Source organism: Anastrepha obliqua, chromosome 6, assembly GCF_027943255.1.
Source record: "Anastrepha obliqua isolate idAnaObli1 chromosome 6, idAnaObli1_1.0, whole genome shotgun sequence".
NCBI classification, from domain to species: Eukaryota; Metazoa; Arthropoda; class Insecta; order Diptera; family Tephritidae; genus Anastrepha; species Anastrepha obliqua.
In genome coordinates, this window is record NC_072897.1 from 64,813,576 (window position 1) to 64,829,655 (window position 16,080).

At 46.8% G+C, this 16,080-nt stretch overlaps 2 protein-coding genes and 1 long non-coding RNA gene across 3 annotated transcripts; 1 reads left to right on the plus strand and 2 right to left on the minus strand.

Annotated features, from left to right (window-relative positions):
- Positions 1–11,236, plus strand: LOC129249966 (uncharacterized). The gene is made up of 2 exons (XM_054889625.1): positions 1–813; positions 10,476–11,236. The coding sequence occupies exon 2, from the start codon at positions 10,742–10,744 to the stop codon at positions 11,123–11,125; it is 384 nt and encodes a 127-aa protein (XP_054745600.1). The 5' UTR covers positions 1–813; positions 10,476–10,741; the 3' UTR covers positions 11,126–11,236.
- On the minus strand, positions 1,101–1,636 carry LOC129250642 (nuclear pore complex protein Nup160 homolog). Its single transcript, XM_054890248.1, has 2 exons — positions 1,319–1,636; positions 1,101–1,258 (listed from the first exon to the last, which is right to left on the minus strand). The coding sequence occupies exons 1-2, from the start codon at positions 1,634–1,636 to the stop codon at positions 1,160–1,162; spliced, it is 417 nt and encodes a 138-aa protein (XP_054746223.1). The 3' UTR covers positions 1,101–1,159.
- Positions 9,142–9,929, minus strand: LOC129249973 (uncharacterized). The gene is made up of 4 exons (XR_008582769.1): positions 9,769–9,929; positions 9,625–9,701; positions 9,362–9,525; positions 9,142–9,299 (listed from the first exon to the last, which is right to left on the minus strand). It is a non-coding gene; the product is annotated as an uncharacterized LOC129249973 (long non-coding RNA).
- Positions 11,237–16,080: the final 4,844 nt, after the last annotated feature.

A 16,080-nucleotide genomic window follows, 5' to 3' on the forward strand; every position in this document is an offset into this window, starting at 1 on the left:
TGCATTTCTTGTTGCCTTTGGCCCAGCCATCACGTCAAAATCTGCTATTTGTTTTCATGGTGATTTGCTTGTGAAACGTAAGTAAAGAAATTCAAGCTTCGCTTTTAAATTGCTTAGTACTTCCGATTAATTTATTAAATTGTGGGCCTGGGCAAATTGCTTTGAAGATGCCACAATGCGGTGATGAATATGTAGGTAAGCAAAAAGAATACTTACCGATACTTGCATTTAAATAACATTTCTTCCTAAGCGCAGCGCCGGCTAGGAGAATTCGATACAATTACAATGGGCGTTAGAAACGCTCGCCACAACTAAGCAACGATTGTTTTCTATACTTATAGCGATTAGCAGAGAAAAAAGTTTTAGCGAATTTACTGCCTGAAGAAAATTTAGCTGAAAAACTACGCTAGAAATAGTCACAAAATAAAAAGTCGCCACATTTCCCACAGTTTATTGAAGATTTAGTATGTAGCTTATTTGTGAATTGTAAAGTCCTATAGATATGAAGAACAACATCTACGTTTGTGGTATTTTAATTTTTAATATCATACATATTGCAGAATCTGCCACGGGCATTCAAATGGTGAAAATGAATGTAGAGAATGAAGTTTAGACACGAAAAAGTTTAATATAGAGAAACACAACGCAAAAAACCTTCGAAACAAGGGCAAAATTAAAGTCTCACGGTGTACAGAAAGTAATGTATTGTATCACATTTCGAATTTGCAATTTTTACATGTATAATTCTCTGTCCTCATAGGATATTGATGGTAATCAGAAATCCACCTTGGCTACTAATGACTATGATTTCATGTAAGTACTGTTAAGATGCGCATACCATATTTCATAAAAAATGTTTGCTTCATGTTTTTTGTGGAAAATCGATGGCTATGATTTACATCTAAAACTGTACACTTAAAAATTATGAATTACAAATTTCTAACACGCTTGTGAACTCATTTTATATAATTAAACTTTACTAAGTATGTATAAAAGAAAAAAATATGTTTTACATTTTTTGAGAGCGATGATGAATGAGAATTTTTAATTTTTTTTTTAAGATATAACAAAAACTTGATTTTTATAATCTGTATTTAGAACATAAGTTCTTAAACTTTGAAAAATAATTGAAAAATAAATTATTTAATTTAATTTAAACTTATATTAATTTTATTGAATCCATTTGGATTTTATCTTGTGCTGTGCGCTGTGCGGTATCGATATAGGTTTGTATGACGTTCTCTAAATCTGTGAGCTCCTATGATATAAAAAACAAATGATTATTTATGCCTATTATTCGAATTATTACTATGCATACCTGCCTATACTCGATATCTGAATTAGCATTCGATTTCAATCCATGCAACAAAAGATCTAATGTATGTACTGACACAGATAATTTCCTGGTTTTAATCGCAATTGTATGTTTAAAACTGAAATATTCGCTTCTAGCTTCCAACAGTGAATGTGGTTGATGTTGTTGTTGTAGCAGTAACTTTGCCCTGTTAGTGTAGTGTAATAACCGGTCGTCTTCGTCTAGCTCATCTAACGGTACGCCCAGGAAACTAGCTGTTTTGACGGGTTGGGTCCAGAGGGAGAGGTGTGTTAGATGAATGGGTGTACCATAATGGGGCATGTGAAAAAGTGGTAAGTGTCGTGCGGGGTGCCTTCACATGCCGGGCATATGTTTCGTATGTCGGGGTGATTCTGGATAAGTAGGAGTTTAACCTGCTACAGCATCCAGAACGTAATTGCGCCAAAGTTACGCGAGACTCTCGGGCAAGTTGGAGCTCTTTGTTTGTTTGTTGTTTAACAGTAATAGTAGCCCCGCCAGTGTCGGGCATATCACCGGTCGTCTTCGTCTAGCTCATCTAGGGGTAGGCCCAGGAAACATGGTGTTTCGACGGGATGGGCCCAGAAGGAGAGGGGTGTTAGATGAGTCGGTTTTAGGGGGCATGAGAAAAGGTGGTTAGTGTCATGCGGGGCGCCTTCACATGCCGGACATATGTTTGCTATGTCGGGGTCGATTCTGGATAGGTAGGAGTTTAACCTGCTACAATATCCAGAATGTAATTGTGCCAGTGTTACACGACTCTCACGAGGAAGCTGGAGCTCTTCATCTGATGTATGTGGTGGTTGGACTCCGATTACGGCATTCACAGGACGGGAACTTAAGAAGGTGGTGACGCTCCCCGGTGAATGTCGTTTAATGACTGTCTAAACACTGTCAGGTCCAGTAGATTGCGGTTAGTTTTGTCCTGGATTTCGTCAGCGTAGTCTAAAAGGTGTCTCCTGACGTGCCTGGGAGGCGGCTCAGGCTCAAGCAGGTGTCTGCAGGGGTGAAACCTGTGGTAACAACCCAGCAGGAACTGCTTGCCGAGCAGTTTGTTGTGCTCCGCTACTGGGAGCATTTGTGCCTCGTTATGCAGGTGTTGAATGGGATACATGAGGAGGCAACCGGTCGCTGTCCGAATGGCGGTATTTTGACATGTCTGTAGCTTTATCCACTGCGTGTCACTAGTTCCAGGCGACCAGACGGGCGCTGCATAGTTCAGAACCGGCCGACCAATTGCCTTAAATGTCGATAGCAACAGTATGTGTCTTTGCCCCAAGTGCTGCCGGCAAGCGATTTGAGGACTTTGTTGCGGTTTTGGACTTTAGTGGCAATTGCGGTTGTGTGCGCAGAGAAGGAGAGCAAACTGTCAAAGGTTACACCTCCTTTGTCCAGGTGGTTAAGAGGGTTGCCGTGGATTTAGTGGGGGAAAGTTTGAGATTCCTCGTAGTGAAAAAGCGAGAAAGGTCGGTGAGGTAGTTGTTCAGTTTGGAACACAGGCCAACGATGTCATTGCCCGATGCCATTATCGTACAGTCGTCAGCGTATGAGACCAGTCAGACTCCCTCTGGTGGCTGGGGGAGTTTCGAAATATAGAAATTAAAAAGCAAGGGTGAAAGGACACCACCCTGCGGTACTCCTTGCTTTATTTTTCTCTGACGACCACTCAGGTAGTTCGCGGTCCACCTCTTCAGCCCTGGCGGGAGTGTCGACTGTAAAATGTCATCTAGTAGCGTGGAAATGGCTGACTGTGTCGAAAGCCTTCTTCAGGTCCAACGCTACTAGGACAGTCCTCTCGCAGGGGCAATTTTGGTTAAGCCCGCGGTTTATTTGGGCGTTTATGGCGGTGAGTGCAGTGGTGGTGCTATGCACTCGTCGGAAACCGTGCTGATGTGGGGCTGGGGCCAAGTGTTTCGTGAAGAGTGGGAGTAGGAGGGCTTCAAGTGTCTTCACTACTGGGGAAAGGAGAGTTATGAGACGATAAGGCTCCCCTTGGTTGGCGGGTTTCCCAGGTTTGAGTAGTGGGAACACTCTCCCTGCTTTCCACTTGTCAGGGATGATGAGAGTGGCCAGGGACAGATTGAAGACCTTAGTGAGGTATTCTACTCCCAAAGGACCCAGCAGCTTGATGGTTTCATGTGTTCGATGGCCCCCTGAACCTCGTCGCTGGTGAAAGTAAGCGGTGCACTGTTGTATGGCAGTTTGTGCAACCGTCTGGTAGCACGACGTTTGGTTCTGGCGACCGGAGGATGCAGTATGAAAAGCCGGCTAAAATAGCCCGCGCATCTCTTCGGGTCCGACGAAATGCAACCGTTGAAGGTGATATCCACCTTGTCGTTGTGCTTCGTCGGGTTCGACAGGGACCTAACGGTGGACCAGAGCTTACTCACCCCAGAGGTGAGGTTACAGGTCTTCAGGTGCTCAGCCCATTTGGTCCGCTTATGTTGATTTACCAGTTGCCTGATCTCCAAATTGAGATCCCTTATGCGGGGATCCTCGGGATCGGCCTTGCGTAGGTGGTCACGCTCGTTTGCCAAGCTGGCTTCTTCGGCTGGGAAATGAGGACGGATGTCCTTTAAACTTCCAGCTGGGACGAAGCGGGCCGCAGCAGATGTGAGCACCTTGCGGAATGCGAGCGTTCGCCTGCGCGCACATCTGTGGGGATGGGAAGAGCGGCGAAGGTGTCCTCGTAGAATTCCTTGAAGCCGGCCCAATTAGCTTTTTTAAAGATAAAAGAGGATCGGTGGTCCGCATAAACAAAGTCGGCAGGTCTCTCAATGGGAGATGAGATGATAATGGGCAAGTGGTCTGATGCAAGTGATAGCGTAGGCCGCCACGTTATGCTATTTATCAGACCCGCGCTAGCTATTGTTAGGTCAGGCGAGCTGCTGCAATTTCCCACTGCCCTGGTGGGGGCTTCGTTGTTGTTGTTGTTGTAGCAGTATCTTCGCCCTGTCAGTGTAGTGTAATTACCGGTCGTCTTCGTCTAGCTCATCTAACGGTAGGCCCAGGAAACTGGCTGTTTCGACGGGTTGGGTCCAGAGGGAGAGAGGGGTTAGATGAGTGGGTTTGATGGGGCATGTGAAAAGGTGGTTAGTGTCGTGCGAGGTGCCTTCACATGCTGGACATATGTTTAGTATGTCGGGGTCGATTCTGGATAGGTAGGAGTTCAACCTGCTACAGTACCCAGAACGTAATTGTGCCAAGGTTACGCGGGACTCTCGGGGAAGCTGGAGCTCTTCGTCTGCAATAGGTGGTGGTTGGACTCCGATAACGGCATTCGGGGGTCGGGAGCTTAAGAAGGTGGTAAGGGTCTCCCGATGAATGTCGTTAATGGCCTGTCTGTACACTGTCTGATCCTGGAGTGGTCTGTCTGTTTTGTCCTGGATCTCGTCCACGTAGTTGAGGAAGTGTCTTCTGATGGGCCTGGGAGGTGGCTCAGGCTCGAGCAGGTGTCAGTATGGGTGAGGCCTACGGTGACACCCTAGCAGAAACTGCTTGCCGAGCATTTTGTTGTGCTGCTTAACAGGGAGCATGTGAGCCTCGTCATGCAAGTGTTGAAATGGGGAAATCAGGAGACATCCTGTCGCGGTCCTAATGGCAGTATTCTGCCAGGTCTGGAGCTTCGTCCACTGCGTATCACTGGTTCCAGGCGACCAGACAGGCGCGGCATAGTTGAGAACCGTTCGGCCGATTGCTTTGAAAGTTGACAGCAACATTTCTTTGTCTTTGCCCCAAGTGCTGTCGCCGAGCGACCTGAGGACCTTGTTGCGATTCTGTACTATCGTTGCAATAGCGGTTGTGTGCGCTGGGAAGGAGAGCACGCTGTCAAAGGTGACTCACAAAATTCTGGGGTTATTAACCGTCGGTATTGGGGTATCATCGACGTGCACCTGAAGTTGCAGCTTGACCTCCTTTGTCCAGGTGGTAAAAAGGGTCGTCGTGGATTTAGTGGGAGAAAGTTTTAAGTTTCTCGCAGTGAAGAAGCGAGAAAGGCGGTCGAGGCAGTCGTTTACTTTAGAGCATAGGCCATAAATGTCATTGCCCGACGCCATTATCGTGCAGTCGTCGGCGTATGAGACCAGTGAGACTCCCTATGGTGGGGAGTTTCGAAATATAGAAAATAAAAAGCAAGGGTGAAAGGACACCACCCTTCGGTACTCCTTGCTTTATTTTCCTCTGTTTTGAAGTTTGGTCTCGAAATATCACCGACGAGTGACGACCACTTAGGTAGTTCGCGGTCCACCTCTTCAGCCCTGGCGGGAGTGTCGACTGTAAAATGTCATTTAGTAGCGTGGCGTGGGTGACTGTATCGAAAGCCTTTTGTAGGTCCAACGCTACTAGGACAGTCCTCTCGAAGGGGCGGTTTTGGTTTAGTCCGCGGTTTACCTGGGTGTTTATGACGGTGAGTGCCGTGGTGGTGCTGTGTACTCTACGGAAACCATGCTGGTGTGGGGCTGGAGTCAGATGTTCTGTGAGGAGTGGAAGTAGAAGGGCTTCAAGCGTCTTCACTACTGGGGAAAGGAGAGTTATCGGACGATAAGGCTCCCCTTGGTTGGCGGGTTTCCCAGGCTTCAATAGTGGGATCACTCTCCCTAATTTCCACTTATCAGGAATGATGAGAGTGGCCAGAGACATGTTGAAGGCCTTAGTGAGGTATTCTACTCCCAAAGGACCCAGCTTTTTCAACATCAGCATGCTTAGTCCGTCGGGCCAATGGCTTTTGATGGTTTCATGTGTTTGATGGCCCCCTGAACCTCGTCGCTGGTGAAAGTAAGCGGTGCACTATTGTATGGCAGTTTGTGCAACCGTCTGGTGGCACAACGTTTGGATCTGTCGACCGGAGGATGCAATATAAATTGCCGGCTAAAATAGCTCGCGGATCTCTTCGGGTCCAACGAAGTACGACCGACAGCGACCTTACGGGGGACCAGAGCTTGCTCACACCAGAGGTGAAGTTACAGGACTTCAGATGCTTTACCCATTTGATCCGCTTATGTTGGGTGACCAGTTGCCGGATCTTCGAATCGAGATCCTTTATTCGAGGATCCCCGGGATTGGCCTGGCGTAGGCGGTCTCGCTCGTTTGCCATAACAGCTGCTTCGGCTGGGAAATTGGGACATAATTCCCGGATCCGTCCAGCAGGTATGAAGCTAGCCGCGGCGGCTGTGATCGCCTTGCGGAATGCGCGTTCGCCTGCGTGCATATCGGTGGGAGTGGGTACGGCTGCGAAGATGTCCTCAGTAAATTACGCGAATCTGGTCCAATCAGCTTTGTTAAAGTTGATGTATGACCGGTGATCCGCGGAAACAAAGTCGGCAGGTCTCTCGATCGAGATGATAATGGGCAAGTGGTCTGATGCAAGCGATAGCATAGGTCGCCAGGTTATGCTATTTATCAGACCAGCGCTAGCAATTGTTATGTCAGGCGAGCTGCTGCAATTGCCCACTACCCTAGTGGGGGCGTCGCCGTTTACAGTGCTGAACGTCGAATCGTCTATCTGCTCTGCCAATAGCTGCCCCCTACGATCATTAGGCAGGCTTGAAGCCAAAGATCGTGATGCGCGTTGAAGTCACCTACTAGCAATCGGTTTTCTCCCCTGATGAGCGCACCAATATCAGGGAGATATCTTGCCGGGCAGCAGGTGACATGGGGTATGTAAACATTATATATTTCGAGCTCGGCATCGCCTGACCGGACAGCTATACCTTGACATTCTAAGGTGCTGTCCTTGCGGTCGATTCCATCATCGATGAGACGATACTGCACTGAATGGTGTACTATGAACGCTAGGCCACCACCGTTGCCTCGCTCGCGGTCCTTTCGGTGCACATTGTAGCCGTCCCTGGTAATCAGGGTGAGCTAGCGTGTAGTTTTGTCTCCTGGACCGCAGCTATCTTGATTCCGAATCGACTCATGAAGTCGACTATCTCGTCAATCTTGCTCGTGAGTCCGTTGCAGTTTAGTTGCAAAAGCTTGAAGCTTCGCGGGAGTGTCGTCGTAATTCGGGTGGTGAGGGATGCGTGATGTTGTCTGCGTTGGTCCTGCTGTGCGTTCCGCAAAATGGGTAGTGGCCTGATGTTGACTGATAGCCGCGCCACTGGGGGCGGTTGCGGGTGCAGAGCTCTGCAGCAGGGGGCAACGTATTCGCGTGTCCACTCACGGGTGGTGTGCAGGCCGGAACACCTTCGAAAATTGCATTGTACAGTTGTCAAGTTCCGAGGAACTAAGGTCTGACACACGGAGCAGACTGTGCGGGGGACCAAGGGCTGCTGGTTTGTCCCCGCACTGGGGTAGGAGCAGGAGGGTTGTGGGTTAGTGAGGGAGTTGTGTTGCTCTTGGGGGCTCCTTACCGTTGAGGTGTTGTTTGTGGCGGCAGTGTGATGTGCCGGCACTGAGGGCAGTGTAGCCATAGAGGCGGTGGCCGCCTGTGAGCGGGAGCAACACGTGGCCACATACCTTGTGGACCACTCCCTGTGTGTCTTAAGGCCTGAGCAGGTCTTAAGATGGCACCACCCCTTGCACTGGTTACACCTAACCGAGATGGAGTTCGGGTGAAGCCGTTTGTGGCAAATGCAGCAGTAGAATACTTCTGGTCCGGGATTGGGTTCGACGCCACCCCGGAAGAGAAGTATTTGGAGCAAGCTAACTGCAATGAGTTGCTCCTGTGACGAAAGATTGGGGGTAAAATACGGTACACTAGACAGGGCTAGTATACTGGGGCGGCAGTCCTTGGTCGGGAAAGCCCCGAGTCATTCCGGTAACGTAGGACCTGGTGCCATGGGAATGGTGGGGGCTTCGTCGTTCACAGTGCTGAAATCACAGTGTCGAATCGTCTATTTGCTCTGCCAATTGCTGTCCCCTACGATCGTTTGGCAGGCTTGAATGCCAAAGATCGTGATGCGGATTGAAGTCACCTACAACCAATCGGTTTTCAACTCTGATGAGCGCACCTATATCAGGGTGATATCCTGCCGGGCAGCAGGTGTTAAAAATTTCGAGCTCGGAATCGCCTGTCCGGATAGCTATGCCTTGACATTCTAAGGTGCTGTCCCAGCGGACGATCCCTTCATCAATGAGACGATACTGCACTGTGTGGTGGACTATAAACGCTAGGCCACCACCATTGTCTCGCTCGCGATCATGTCTGTGCACGTTATAGCCACCCCTGGTGATCAGAGAAGACCTAGCGTGCTGCTTGGTTTCCTAGACCGCAGGTATTTTGATACTGTGCCGGCTCATGAAGTCAACTATCTCGTCGACCTTGATCTTGAGTCCGTTACAGTTGAATTGCAGAAGCTTAAAGCTTCTGGGTGAGGTCGTTGCAACTCGGGGGGTGAGGGACGTGTGGGGTTGTCTGCGTTGGTCCTGCTGTGCGTTCCGCAAAAGTTGTTGTGGCCTGACGTTGACGGGTGGCCCCGCCACAGGGGGTGTTGCGGGTGCATAGCTCTGCAATAGGGGGCAGTAATCGCGTGTCCACTCACGGGTGGTGCACAAGCCAGAGCACCTCCGAAAATGGCACTAGCCATTGCAAGAATTGCACTGGACTGTTGTTAGGTTCTGAGGAACTACGGTCTGACACACGGAACAGACTGTGCGGGAGGCCAAGAGCTGCTGGTTTGTCCCCGCACTGGGGTAGGAGCAGGAAGGTTGTGGGTCAGTGGGGGAGTTGTGTTGCGCCTGAGCTTTAATTAAGGAATTATGTTTGACGAACATATACAAGAGCTCTGGACAATTCGCCAACTGTTGGTATGCAAGTTTTTAATAAGTTATGTAAAACGTTTTTATAGCAAATTTCATACCTTTTAGTCATTATATAGCCATTGTGGTATAAAAGCGTTGAGACTTAGCAGCTTGTTTGCTATATGTTTACATACGCTAGTAGAATTTTCTAACTCAGGATCATAAATGAGCTTTTGTAACAGTGATCGGGCCAGATTGGTTGCTTTATTGCGATGAAGCAAATCTAAATTATAGAAAAAATCATATAGCAAAGAAAATGTTTGTATAGAAACTGCTTTTTCTCACCAGCCATTTCACTTTCCTGTGACCACGCTCATGCTTCATTGGCGCTTCCTTGGTAATGTGGCGTACCCATATGAGAAGAGGTGATAATCCGAAGCCAGTAAGCAGCTTCAATGCAGCAGTATATAAACCTCCACCAGATAAAATTATTGCCAATTCTTGTGGACCTGCATTAATAAATGTTTGTACGTCTTTTCGATAATCAGCGAATGATCCTTTGTATGATGTTTTAATTTTCAATACAAAGAATATATGCACTTTCTTACTTTACTGCAGTTATTCGACGGACAGTTTCCGTGTTTTCACTTGTTAATACTTTACTGAACATCTGCTTTATTTGAGCCTAAAACACAAATTGAATTGGATTAGGAAACATGTTTAAAAACATTACTTTAATAGGGTTTGCTTACTATTCAAAGAAAATTTTTAATCAACCTTTGTAACCCATTATCCTCTGTTTCCCTTTCTTGATTTTCAACCACTTGTTGAGATTGCGTATGCGGAAGAGAATCCTAGATTTGAAAAAAAGCCGTTTCACATCTTTTGGAAGTTCAAAACCAAATGCTGTCGGATATTTTTCAATCACAAATGTAAACATACGAATGTAAACATACCAATACAAACAATGCATGTAATTTGGACGTAGTTTATATTAACGGCGAAAAATTCAGCTGGGTGGTTGCCATCACCTGTAAAATAAATCTACCTTGGTATGTACCCATCCCTCGCGGTGAACATATTAAACACATTAAGATGCGATTGCATTTAAATAGACATATACAATTTTTGGGTGGCAGGTCACATTGTCGGGTATCTCATTGGGCCTTGAAAATTTCTCATAGCCAATTAATAAAAAAAAAAAAATTAAAGGCGTAGTGCATTTCCATTAACACAAAAAAAAATTTTGTTTTGGTTTTCTTCGCTGCACTGACCAGCCAATGCACCACTACCAATGCATTCCACAAAGCTAATTAAGCAATCATAAAGCCGTGTACACACTAAAATTTTCGGTTTTAATAAATTAGCCAATTAATTCAAAACCTTTTTTTTTTTAACAAAACAAAAACAGTTAATTAAATATATTTCGCCACCCTACAACGTCATGATATCTTTACAGATAATATAAAAAATGGCGCGGTACGATGTTATGAGGAAAAAGGCTGAGCTCCACCCCCATCACTACCCCACAGCATACCGTTTATGCGATGCAAAACATCCAATACGCCTCTGCCTAGTTTTCCGTGGAAAAAGAAAGCCCAGTAGATAGGCTTCGGGAAAAGCTTCTGGGCCACTATTGCGCGAATTGCTTTTCAATGGCCCACAAAAACGCGCCACTGCACAAGCGAGGGAAGGTGCAGACGATGCGGCGAGAAACATCATACCATGCTACATATACCAGAGGAACGACGTTCGTGGAGCCAGCAAATCGCTGATGAGGACAGCCACGCGATATCGATAAATGCGTCAGACATCACATCGGAGACACCGTCTCCCGATCGAAACGCGACTGGAGCGAAAACCAGGACTTTCCGCCCAATTGTGCCCACAACGGAAACAAGGCCTTTCCGCCCTAGCGAACGCCGGCGCGAGCGTGGATCGGAAACCATTCGACCACGTACGCAAACGTCGTTGGTGCGTCAACAATCAACACGCAATGTTAGACTGGCGACTAGGCCTCATCAGCCAACACGACCGCCCGCTTTCCGAGCAAAATGTTTAACCCCGGGACAGGCGCCACGACCAGTGTCAACGATATTGCCAACATAATGATGCCCGAACCCTACTCCGCTCTCTCAGTACCCTCCTTTGGCTGGGTATTATCCGAGGTCTGTCTATTAGACTAAATTAAAATATTTTTACCACAATATTGTACTGAACTTACCCTAATTTGAAAAATGCGAATTATCAATTATTTAATAAATCTCTAAAATATTCCAATATAATTACTTTTACTCTTTTTTTGTGTGCAATAAATAGATCCACGGACTTAATATCTATCTCTTTGCAGCAACTTTTGAGTCGATACCGGCGGGCTCAGGCTCAATAAACAACCCGAACGTTGGCTGACCCCACCGTCTAAGCATTTTTTCTTGTTTTTTATTTTGTCGAGACAACTAGCAAGTGCAGCACTCAGATATTCATTAAGTCCATTATACTACACTTGGATTCCCTTTTAATTTTCTTTAAATCTACCCGATCTCCGAAGAAATCTGAGTAGATCTTGTGGTGCCGAGGAGCCAAGATGGTCGCTTCTTAACACATCAGTGCCAAAGACCTCAAACCTGATTCGAGCGAAGGTGGGGCAGACGCACAGGAAGTGGTCCGCCATCCACCAAGCTGGGCAGAGTACACTGTCTGAGATGCCGAACCATTCTATATGTGTAGCCCACTGAAAGTGGCCCGTTATCAGTCCAACCAGCCGTCTGCACTCCCCTCTGCTTAATGACAGAAGGGTTTGCGACAGTCGATCGGACATGACAGGTAACATCAGTAAAGTCCATCTGCAGCCTCTCTCAGCCTGCCAAGCTCACTTGTGGGTTGTAGTTACCCATTTGCTAACCGTGGCTTCGATGGCCGCAGAAGGGAGTGGCCAAACGGACTCTGGGCCAAAGAAGTTAGCCTCAGAGCCCATCTTAGCTAAGGAGTCAGAGGTCTCGTTACCCACGATACCCACGTGTCGCGGGACTCATATTAGCATGAGGCTGTTATGTTTACCGACATAGTTCAGCCTGGATTTATAAGACTCGACTACCCCTTATGTGGTTGGGGGGCTGTCTAAGGCCATAAGCGCAGCTTGGCTGTCACTGTAGACACATAGAGATCTGCCTCTGCATCGGCTTTCCACAACAAAGTTCATCGCTTCTTCAACTGCATACACCTCGGCTTGAAACACAGATGCATGCATTCCAAGAGCAAAGTGCAGTTTTGTCCTGATGGATTTCACGTAGACCCCAGAGCCGAAGCCACGCTCGGTCCTGGAGCCATCCGTGAATATGCGAAAACCATGTTTGCCGGGCTCATTTTCTGAGTTTGACCACGACTGAGCCTCTAGCAGCACTACACTGTATCTCTTTTCAAGTACGACTCTTGATGGCATGGAGTCAAGGGGCAAGGAGAGAATCGTTGGATCGAAGTCCATGACTTCTCTGTATTCGAATGCCGGACAGGGGCCGTACCAGTTCCATTGTGTTTCATCCGCATTGGCCATCTCTACCCTAGCAACAAGGTTTTGCAGTGCCAACTCGCAGGAATTTCCACTTTGATAGGCATGCTGAAATGAAGACAGAGGGTGAGCCTTAGCCACTTCTGACGTATGAGCAATTTCACTAGTGGCTGGTGAAGGCGAACCTCACCATCCTCCAAGAGCGTGGTGTGTAGGCCAGTGCCAGGCATGTAGAGAAGATTTTCTTCAGGGCTGCTGTCACGGACTCTGCGCCTTCCTTCAGCATGGCATGATATATGCCATCTGGTCCGGGCGACTTGTAGCCGCCAAAAGATTTGATGGCAAATCGAATGGCGGCCTCATTCACCACAGATCTGGCAACGTACCAGTCATGCCGAGAAGGTGTGGCAGCTCTGACAACCGCCTCTATCAATAAGGGCTGTTGCCGGCTGATAACCAGTGAGATTCCATCAGCAAGCTGAGTGTCTCACTTTGCAGCTCTGTGAAGGAGCCATCAGATTTCCTAAGTGACCCCAGCTTTGCAGTTGGGTCCCTTTTCAGGATCCTAACCAATTTCGCCGTGTCACTCAGAGATTCAATACCGCTGCAGAATTCCCGATATGAGGCTCTTTTCGATTCCTGAATAAGCCTCTTGTAGTTCTTCTGAACATCACGGCATCGCTCCCAGCAAGGTTAGTGTTGATGGCCCGGTTTAGAAGTTTTCTCGACTCACGCCTCAACATCTGGAGCTCTCGATTCCACCAAGGAACGGGAGTCCGGTTAGGGGGAGGTCGAATTGGACAGGCTGACTCAAAACAATCAGTTAGGGCAGCGTTGAGTTTCTCAACAGCCGCCTCAATGCTCTGTTCTTTCGTCACGTCAAGGTCCCGCAACGCACCCTAAACTTCTGCCAGTCTGTTTTTCTGGGGTTTGTAGGGGGCAATGGCGTTCGTGCCTCCTCACCACACTGAAACTCAACGTAACTGTGGTCTGAGCACGAATCTCCGGTAAGGACTCTCCAGTTCTTGATTGCCCACCCAAGTTTTGAGTTTGTTAGGGTGAGATCAATCACCTCATGCTTTCTAGCAGTTATAAACGTTGGCTGTCTAGGCAAGAGGACGCGATAAATTTGAATAGCCTAGAGCCCCGTCCATTGCACTTACCTCAGATTGTATGCTGGGCATTAGCATCTTAACATAGAACAAGGCCCAAATTCCGCCGCTCACAGAACCTCACGAGACTAGTGGCCTTCGCAGGTGGTGGCCCTTCCAGAGCATCGTAAGGAAAATAAGCAGATGGAACCACAAACTTCGACCATCCGTTTCCACGACAGTCGGTTCTACATTACCGAAACGACCCGGATTTATATCCGGCCAAGGACTGTCATTCCAGCAGCATTCCCCGTATGTAAGTATGGGGAATGTTTATGCTGCTACAACAACCACAACAACCATCCACGTCTATCTCTGTAACACACCTCAGCCGCTACCAGGTTTTGACAACACAATTGCTCAATACCCATCACAGTGAGATGGGATGATACTTTAAGACCGGTCCTAGGTCTAGTCGAGCTCCTGTCAGATAATAACGAGGACCCTTTCAACGCGCTTAAGCCACAGGAGCGGCCTCCAAAGAGCCAGGGCTCTTGCACTGTTGCTATGTGGAGTAATGTGTGCAGCTGGGTAAATCTTCTACTTAGTAGTGCGGTAGCGGCTTTGGAATGGTGCAAGTTAATCTGCGTCACCGTTAAGGAACAATAGCAACAGGAACCGTCCGAGCCAATCATTTGGGAAAGACGTGAAAACTGGCCGTCTCAAAGAAGAGACTCAGACGGTTCCCGTACCGTGAGCCCATGACATCAACACTGGCACAATCCACTCGCACCACAAGAGCATCCCCTTCCTTTCCTTCCCGGTTTTTGCCCTTGGTGTTCTGTGCCCGGATTCTGGGCATGTAGACAGGATAGGACATCTGCCGTAGACAGGTCTGGATCCGAGATCCAGGAGATGACCTTCTTGAGGGGTACACTCTCTTCGCTATAGACTGCGAAGCGAGTGGTCCCCATGGGGGGCATGTTATTGACCACGGTCCTGATCCACTCGAAGTTGGCCAGAGACGCACACGTCACCCTTATGGTGCCGTCCTTTGTCTCATCACGTTGGCTTCCTAGCATACTTATTGCTTGTCGCAAGATGGCCGGCATGTTTAGGCCACACCCTAAGTTCTAAAAAATGTTCAGCCACCCTAATGTTAATTGTGCCTACCGTTCCGACTGTTGTAAACCACCTCTTCCAGTCGCTGCTACGTTAAGGCCGGCTTGTCGCAAGATGGTCGGCATGTTTAGGCCACACCCTAAGTTCTAAAATATGTTTAGCCACTCTAATGTTAATTGCGCCTAGCGTTCCGACTGTTGCAAACCACCGGTTCCAGTTGCTGCAACGTTAAGGCCAAATTAGAAGACCAAGGATCAGGACGTGTGAGCCATCGGAGGTAAGATTCATAATAACTAATAAATTCCGTGTCATTGTGTCATAACTCAATATACTTATATCTAAATATAAATAAAATATGATATCAACTAGACCTTAACACTTTCTACTTTTCTATATTATAAAAATATCATCGGAGCGACCGTGGAGGAACCATATTCAATTCTTACAACTGCGTCGCCATCCGATGATTACACATGGTTTTGCATTTCTTTAATATCAGTTCCACACACACCTTATTTTTGCACAGTTCCATTATTTTTGACGTGATAACATCTTATAATTCAATGTAGCCGGCTGCACGCACCCAAAAAATGTGGCGTGACATTGCTCATACAGCGATACCTTGCTCATGCGGCGTTACCTTGCTTGAACTGCAAGCGAGAGCGCGGGACGAACGACAAAGAGGCACAATCGGCCCCCGCGTTCGGCAACGTTCGAAATCTGGGTATCTCCTACTTGAGTGAGCATACATATATATGTATGTATATGCGCATATGTATATAAATTCACATATTTGTATTTGCATATGCCTTCTTCCTATGTGCATGGTAAGAAACCATTTCTCTATGAGGATTATTAATTTGATTTATTTGAAGAATTTAAAATAAACCAATTGCATCATCATCATCGTAACTGAATGTATAATTAGTGACGACTAGTTGTTAATAATACCTGTTGTTTTAATGTTTTTATTATTAATTTATTATTATAGGTACATATATGAAGGCAAAAATGTATGGTAATATTTACCACATACCTTATAAGATATGTTGTATACTAATCACTACATATTATAAAACAAAGTCGCTTTTTCTGTCCCTATGTCCCCTTGAATGCTTAAATCTTTAAAACTACGCAACGGATTTTGATGCGGTTTTTTTTAAAGATAGATTGATTGAAGAGGAAGGTTTATATCAATATAATGTGAAGAAATATATAAAGGGGGCGTGGCAATCGGTCAAAATGTGGCAAAAAAAACATACATTTTTTGTTTTCACGGCATTAAATCATAAACGAATCAACCAAATAAAATGAAACTTTCTTGAAGTTTAACTTTGAAATATTTA